Raw genomic sequence first — 8,182 nt, forward strand, 5'->3', positions numbered from 1 at the left:
TAAAATATGTGATTTTTAAAATTTAATATCTAAGTATTTAAACGGTGAATCTTTTTCAAATTTTGGGATTAGATAAATTACGTATTTATTCATACGTATACTTAATTTCAAAGCTCAAAGTTGGAAATTATTTTTACATTACATTCGCTCGAACTTCATTAAGGGGTAAAAAAAAATTTCAAATTTTTGGGCAATTTTCAACAGGCCGTAACTTCGAGAGGAATGGTCATACAAAAAATACAATATAAAAGGAAATTGTGGCTCTTAGTGTCTAGTTTTTGGGTTAGAATTTAAAAATTTTGCAGTGTCAGAATTTTTTGAGTTATCTTAGAAAAACCAGCAGAAAATAATTTTCTAAATTTTTTTGCCTTTTTTTTGGTCTATGAGCGTGGGAAAAATTTTTATTGTTTAATCACTATAAGAATCGGATACTTTCTTTATTTAGCTTTAATTCCTTTTTCCATACACCTTCATACGTCCACTTCTAGGCGTGATATCGATCTTCAAATGGAAAAGGATCCTTTTGTCTTGGATTATCGATATCTGAGCAACCAATGATCGCACAGCAAATTGAAAGTGGGTTTCAAAAACTTGAATGAATTCCCTTTAACGACTAGCCATTGCTTTTGCGAAAAAAAAATTTTTTTTATCACATGAATTTGAAAATGCAACAAGAAAAGGGCTTTCGGTGGTTTTTTGGAAAACCAAGCGCTGGATCGAAAATATTGAGGAAACCAATAATGTTAACTATGCTTTTTACAGTTCAATATGTCCACAAAAACCCTATAAAGAGCCAAACTAATCCAGCCAACCGTTTTTTTTTGTTTCACTTCATCGAATTTTTGAAAAAATTAAAGGATCACATTTTGTGCTCTGAAAAGCTCATAATATTTTAATAATTTAAGCACTCTCTGCTATGAAAATGTGGAACAAGCTCGGGAAAATTTTTTTTTCACAATTTTTAAAGATTATATAATTTTCAGAGCAAAAAATGTGATTCCTTAATTTTTTCACAAATTCGATCGAGTGAAACAAAAAAACGCCTAACTGGATTAATTTCGATCTTTGTGAGATTTTTATAGACATGTTAAACCATAAAAGGCACGATTAGCATTATTGGTTTCTTCAATATTTTCAATGCAGCCTTTGATTTTCCAAATAACCACCAAAAAGCTCTCTTTTTAATGCATTTTTAAATTCATGCGACAAAAGGAAAAAATTTTTTTTTCGAAAAAGCAATGGCTAGTCGCTAAAGGGGAATCATTAAAGTTTCTTAAACCTACCTTCAACTTTCTGCGCGATCATTAATTGCTGAAATATCAATAATCAAAGACAAAAGGATCCTTTTCTATTTGAAAACGAATTTTTCGGCGAGAAGCGAACGTATTAAGGTGTAAAAGAAAGAAGTTACAACTAAATAAAGAAAACATTTGATTCTTGTAGTGGTTAAGTAATAAATAGTATATTACACTACAAGGGCAGAAAGTTGAGATCCCTGCACTGCGCGCCATGTGCCCAAGGCGAAGCCGAGGGCATCATGGCACGCAGTTCAGGGCTCTCAAATTTCTGCCCATGTAGTGTATACTAGTTTTCTTGCTATGCGGTCGAAAGTACGTTAAAAATTGCGTTGAAAAAAATTGATGCCTGTCCCCGACATTTGCGGCACGAGCGAAGCGAGTGCTGCTGGTCGGGGGGGCAGGCATCAAAGCAAAGAAACCAATGTAAATAAATAATAGATTTATTTTATTTAAACACGATAAACTAACATACATTTTTTTATGGTTGGGAAATATAAAGAATGATAATATTATCGATAAGTTAATAAATCAACAAGATTCACATTATTATTTTTTTCAGTCGACATAATTTTGTTAATTAAATAAATTAAATCCTTCACGATTTAAATTCTCAATGCTTTATGAAATATATACAATCAGCGTAAACAAAATACGGTTAGTAACAAATAACGAACATAATTGGGGTACTGAAAGCAACTTCACACATGTTTCAATGCGGTAGAAAAGTTTTTGCTCCTGCTGTAACAAAAGACGTATGCGTAGCTCTAATACCAATGCACGAATCTTGAACTTTCTGCTTTAAAAAAGGTGCAAAAGGGCATAGCCGGATTAATATGGGAATTCTGCCCCCATGGATTTTTTGACCCATACTTAGGGGGTCGATTTGGTATCAAATGAAAATAATTCACACCAATTTTTAGCTCTTTAACTCAAACGGTATTCGAGAATTTCAAAAAAACCTGTTTTTTCAAAATTATTTTTATTTTTATAGTAAAATTCGGAATTGATTAATGATGATTTTTTTCCTAATTCTTAGGAGTCCAAAACATAAAAAAATCATATGATCATGATTCTCAAATAGAAAACCGATTTTTATCAGAGAAAAGAAAATTATTTTTTTTTTTTTTCAGCCTTTTTGAAATATGTCACTCACCAAAATTCGTCAGAAAATGTCTTTTATACTCCTCTATACTCAGGAATTTTTTTGAATTTTTAGAAATGGTGGAACAATTCAAAAAAAATTAAAAACTCATTTTTTTTTCAAAATCTTGCGTTTTAACAAACTTACATTTTTTTTAGTACACATAAATACGTAGAAAATTTTATTTTTACCAAAAAATATCTTTTCAAAAGATAAACAGAAAGATTCAGTAGGTTAAAGTGATTAGAAGGGTTATTATTGATTCAAAAGACACTTAAAGTTAATACTTATATATTTTTTCATACTATTGGGAAATATTTTGAATTTTGATACAGAAAAAATAAAAATTTTAATCAAAATAACAATTAGGCTAGTCTTCATCACTGTCTTCATTCACGACGACACTGATTTTTTCATCAATAAACAGACGACTAAGTATCTCAGCTGGTTTTACGATTTTCGCTAAGTATCGGGCGTGAGATAAATAGTATATAATAGCAGCAATGTGTGAGCAACATCCAACACTACGTCTACCATTTGCACAATCACAACAATATCGAGTTATTCCAGAGATATCGTTCTTATCTGATTGATATTCAACAAAACAATGATATGTCTTCGAATTAATATGTCGAGATCTGACTTTGAATTTTATAATATTAGGTGTAATTTTTAAATAATAAAGTATTATCGTTCCGTTTTCATCCATCATTTCAGCTAAATACGATACAGCTTGAGACATTTGATATGATCCCGTGAATAGAATTTTGAGTTCTTGTTCCGTTAATTCAGGAAAATCAGTTAACATATCTGAAGTTATTGTTGCAAAAGGAACTTTTCTTCTTGCCCAACGATTAGTCTCTACTTCTGAGGCTAAGGTATTATCTTGATACTTTTTTGAGTTCATGGCGGCAATAATTTTTTCAGAAAGATCGAGATCAGAATCAAGTCTCTTACCAAATTCATTGTGCAGAAAACAAGCGATTCGACAAAAAACACCAGTTTTTGGAAGCAATTTATTGTCTAGTTTATGATCTAAAATCCTAAACTTCTGCTTAATATCTCCATGTACTGCTTCAACAACCCAACGGATTTTGGTAACAAAACGGGATTCATTTGATTCATCTGTGGTCAGTTGATTGCGTTTTCCTTTGAGAGCAGGCATTAGCACTTTAAACCCCAATTCTTCTAAATATACTAACACATCCCGGAAGCCACGATCAACTACAATAATGTCACCTTTTTTCAGCAACTTGATCAGACCATTGGGATCACTTAAGATGATTCTCATAATCTCAGCATCGTTCATATTAGCTGTATATGGCCTGAGCATATCTATAACGAAACCATTTGTAGTACATATCGTGAATGGTTTGCACAGAGGAACTTTCTTTTGACCAGAATATGATTTCCTCTGGTATTCGTTATTTGCACTTTTTTGATGACGAATATATGTTCCATCGCAAATGAATATCAACTGGTCATCTTTCACTTGATACAGCACTTTAGCAGTATTAGAGGTATTGGCGAGTAATGTCTCCCTACTAATAGCATCGATTCCGAAATACTGAGGTAAAACATCTTTTTCAAATGAAGATATTACTTCATCACAGTAGTCGGATACCATTTGTTCCCGAGCTAAACCAAAAATGGAAGATATCACTGCATTTGAATTTCCTGTTCGTAATTTGAATAAAAAAATAACGAGAGCTTGAATGACATTACGATTCACTGATTTTCTCATCAACGTTAACATTTCACGAAGTTTTATCAATTTTTCCCAGGTAAGGCTCGTAAATACCTCCAACTGTTTTTCTGAAAACGAGTGATCTCCAATTTTATCAATTATAGACGAATCAGTGCCAATAGCCAGCTGCCCAAGTAATTTTTCCAAATCACGAACTTCAAATACACTGGTATTCGAATAAATCCGAAAATTGTTAATTTCTTCATCATAAAACCGCTTTTTTATAATGTGATCTTTACAACACCGATTTCCTTCAGGAATAAAGAGTCGTCTTGTCGAAAATACTTGTTTGCATGCTTCAAATGGAACAATTGTGATATTTGCTGATAATCCACAAAGGCAACAGTATTTATGTGTCAATATGATTCGGGAAAAACCCAACTCCACAAATTCTAACTCTTCTTCCATTTTTTGTTCAATAACATATGAAGGATCTTCAGATGATGATACGGATGAAACAGTAGTGGATGAAGACTGAGAAAAAATTGGCTGACTTTTGATACTAACTTGATCTGCAGATGAATCCTGAGTGTTCTTAAGTATAGGTGGTCTTGTTAAAATAACTCGACACTTACTACAAAAGGCATCATTAACAAGAACTCTCTTTCCAATTTTTTCTGTCGCAATATTAGCTTCATCAATTGTCATAACAACTTTTTTATAACCAACTGCTTTACGCAAATATATGTTACAATTGATACATTTTTTATCAAAATCCATTCTAACATCAATATTAAAATTATATATTAGGAATTTGGACATATATAAACTGATTAAATATAAAACTTCACTTACTTGAGTCTTTGTAATCGACTGTGACACTATTTAACGACAAAAAATAGTATCTCATAAAGATGAGACAAGATAATATAACAAAAATGATATTCCAGTATAATTTTATGGTGGAACGAAAAAATATTGTCAATATAAGTACTGAATTAATTAATGCGTTAACTGCTATTCAGACAATGACATCAACCATAGAAGCTTCTTTGTTTTTAGGTTATCTAAACAAGCGGAACCTTAGAAGAAATAATAAATGGATACAGAAAATCCCGATAGATGGCGTTATAATGTGCCAACTTGGCCAAAATTTTGAAAAACATAGTTTTAACGTTATCGTTGTCTAGTATAAAGATTGACAAGTAATGTAATTGTGAATTTTAAACAAAAATAAAATTTTCTACGTATTTATGTGTACTAAAAAAAATGTAAGTTTGTTAAAACGCAAGATTTTGAAAAAAAAAATGAGTTTTTAATTTTTTTTGAATTGTTCCACCATTTCTAAAAATTCAAAAAAATTTCTGAGTATAGAAAAGTATAAAAGACATTTTCTGACAAAAAGTCGTTGTGTTTTCAACATTTTTAACTTCCCGCTAAAAATCTCAGATTTTCAAAAATCGGGAAGTTATTGTTTTCACCCCGTTTTGCAAAAATCGAGTTTTCATCAGATCTCGACGTTTGAAGGTCACAAGAAGCTTCCCTGACTATCCCCGCGAGGTTGTCACTATGTCTGTATGTATGTGTGTGTGTGTGTGTGTGTGTGTGTGTGTGTGTGTGTGTGTGTGTGTGTGTGTGTGTGTGTGTGTGTAAGTATGTGAATCACTTATAACTTTTGAACGGTTGAACCGATTTTATCGCGGTTGGTGCCATTCGAAAGGGCTTCGCCAAACTTAGATTTCCTGAGAATTTGAACCGATTCGGACCGTTAGATTTTGAGAAATTTTGAAAAATCTCAAAAAAAATTAGAAAAAAATCATTTTTGAAAGTGGTTTTTTTGGAATATCTTTTAAACGGCTTGATCGATCAATTTCAAAAACTAATCAGCTCTTAACGTCAAAAAACCACGCCGATCAGCGCTAATCCGGTCAAAATCGGTTGATTCGTTCGAGAGATAGCGTGAACGAAATAAAACCGAAAAAAACCGAAAAAACTGTTTTTTTCACATAACTTCGTCATTTCTTCTCGGATCGTTTTTGATGATATAGAATAATTTCAGAAGTTAAAAAACCGCGTCGATTGCCGCCGAAAACGTGGAAATCGGTTGGTTAGTTCGAGAGATATTCTCGACGAAATATTTGGAAATAAGGATTTTTTCAACATAACTTCGACATTTTTTGGAATAACTTTAAAACAGCTCTACCGATCGATTTTAAAAACTAATCAGCTCTTAACATCATAAAACCACGTCGATTGCCACCAAGCTGGTGAAAATCGGTTGATTCGTTCGAGAGATATCGTGAACGAAAGAAAACCAAAAAAAGTGTTTTTTCAGAGTTACTCCGAAATTTCTAGTTTGACCAATTGAAACTTAAAAATTATTTATAAAGCTTAAAAAACTACGTAGAATGCCGCCAACCGCGTAAAAATCGGTTCATTCATTCAAAAGTTATTGCGGTATGAACATTCAAAAAATAGTGTTCCATGAAACTTCTATCAGACTTTTGAGCTCAAAGAGCTCAAAAGCATAGAAAAGGTATCTTTTTGAGCTCGGAGAGCTTAAAACAACACACAGATTGTACTTTTGAGCTCGAAGAGCTCAAAAAAGCGGCCAGGTATTAACGGAATTAGCGGGAAGTTGCAGGGATGGCCTTTAGGGTCAACCGTTTTCCTAATTTTTTTCATGAACATCACGATTGCAAAACATATATTGCATAGATCTGCATATGACAAAATGATGAATTTGAGTATTAAATTTCATAAACATCAGAAATATTAAATATTTTTGTAAAAAATTATTTGTAAATTATTTTTAAATTTAATTTGATTATAGTAAAGCATATATTGTAAGCATTTTTTCTTTTTTCTTTTTTTTCCAAAACAGATTCACATTACATGACATTTATAATATTTGATGTCCTGATACATAAAATAAAGTTTGGGATGAGAAGTAAACAAGTAAGTAAAATATTAAGATATAATATTATTATTATTTTCTAAATGCTAGAAATGTACGAACAAATTATTATTGATGAATTCATATCGAAATTAATATAAAAAACGATATTTTCTTGGTGGTCAATGTAGATATGCTTAAGGGATGTTCACCCCCTAAACTTAATTTTTCGAAAAAACCCCGAAAGACATATTCTCTACTTTTTTTTCCTCTTCCGATTGCCGTTGGTTTCATTGAAATCCTTTGAATAGTTTTTTTTTTATAAAAGTTTTGTGATTTTCAACCCTCATAACTTTTGTTCTATCCATTGTTTTATTATAAAACCAAAAGCATTTTTCATGATTTTCCACCCTGAAAATTATGCAATTGGTCCCATTCGATTATTTAAACTGCAAGTATGCGAAACTTGAAAAACACCCCTTTGGAGGCTAACTTTTGAGAGGTAGTTTTACCCCCTAGAAATGTTTTTCCGCAGATGAAAAAAAATACGTGTCTCTTAGATTTCGACGGAGAATAACATATCTCAGTTTCATCAAAATCGGAGGGGGACACCGGAGAGAGTTTCCTTGTAAGAAATGAGCTTGAAACTATCAAGGAAGATACACTAAAAAATTCTAAAAGTTTAGCTGATCAACATGCCTTAATTTCAAGTGTTGCTACATCAAATGATTCTTCTGGAGTCCTGCCTAATTACCAAGTTACATCAGAATTGGTTATCTCAGGCATTCCGGATTCAGTTGTCCAAGGTTCATCTGCAATAGAGATCACTTCTAGTGTATTCAACGCTCTCAAAGTACCCGAACTCAAGACTGACATACTTTCTTCTACGTTAATAGAGAAGAGAGCCAAAAACTCTTCAAATATTGTAAAAGATAATGCAAAACCTATCTTGCACTCAATCATAGTTAAACTTAAATCTCCTCAAATACGAGATTATATTATAGAAAGTAAGAGAAAGCTTAAAACATTACTAATTAAAACTGTCTTCCCGGAAACGGCAAATGTTTCTAAGGGTTTTTTATATGTTAATGAATTTTTAAATGCTGATATACATAAATTGTTACTTATAACTAAGTCTAAGGCTAAAACTCTACGTTTTA

At 31.9% G+C, this 8,182-nt stretch overlaps 1 protein-coding gene across 1 annotated transcript; it reads right to left on the reverse strand.

Annotated features, from left to right (window-relative positions):
* Positions 1-2,809: 2,809 nt before the first annotated feature.
* Positions 2,810-4,906, reverse strand: LOC123261440. Its single transcript, XM_044723062.1, has one exon. It carries the CDS (start codon positions 4,904-4,906, stop codon positions 2,810-2,812), a length of 2,097 nt encoding a protein of 698 aa, XP_044578997.1.
* Between the last annotated feature and the right edge of the window lie 3,276 nt (positions 4,907-8,182).

Source organism: Cotesia glomerata, linkage group LG1, assembly GCF_020080835.1.
Source record: "Cotesia glomerata isolate CgM1 linkage group LG1, MPM_Cglom_v2.3, whole genome shotgun sequence".
Taxonomy (NCBI): Eukaryota; Metazoa; Arthropoda; class Insecta; order Hymenoptera; family Braconidae; genus Cotesia; species Cotesia glomerata.

Bases quoted from the DNA above. Each gene is read 5' to 3' on its own strand.
- LOC123261440 (XM_044723062.1), bottom strand. From the start codon at position 4,906: ATGGATTTTGATAAAAAATGTATCAATTGTAACATATATTTGCGTAAA.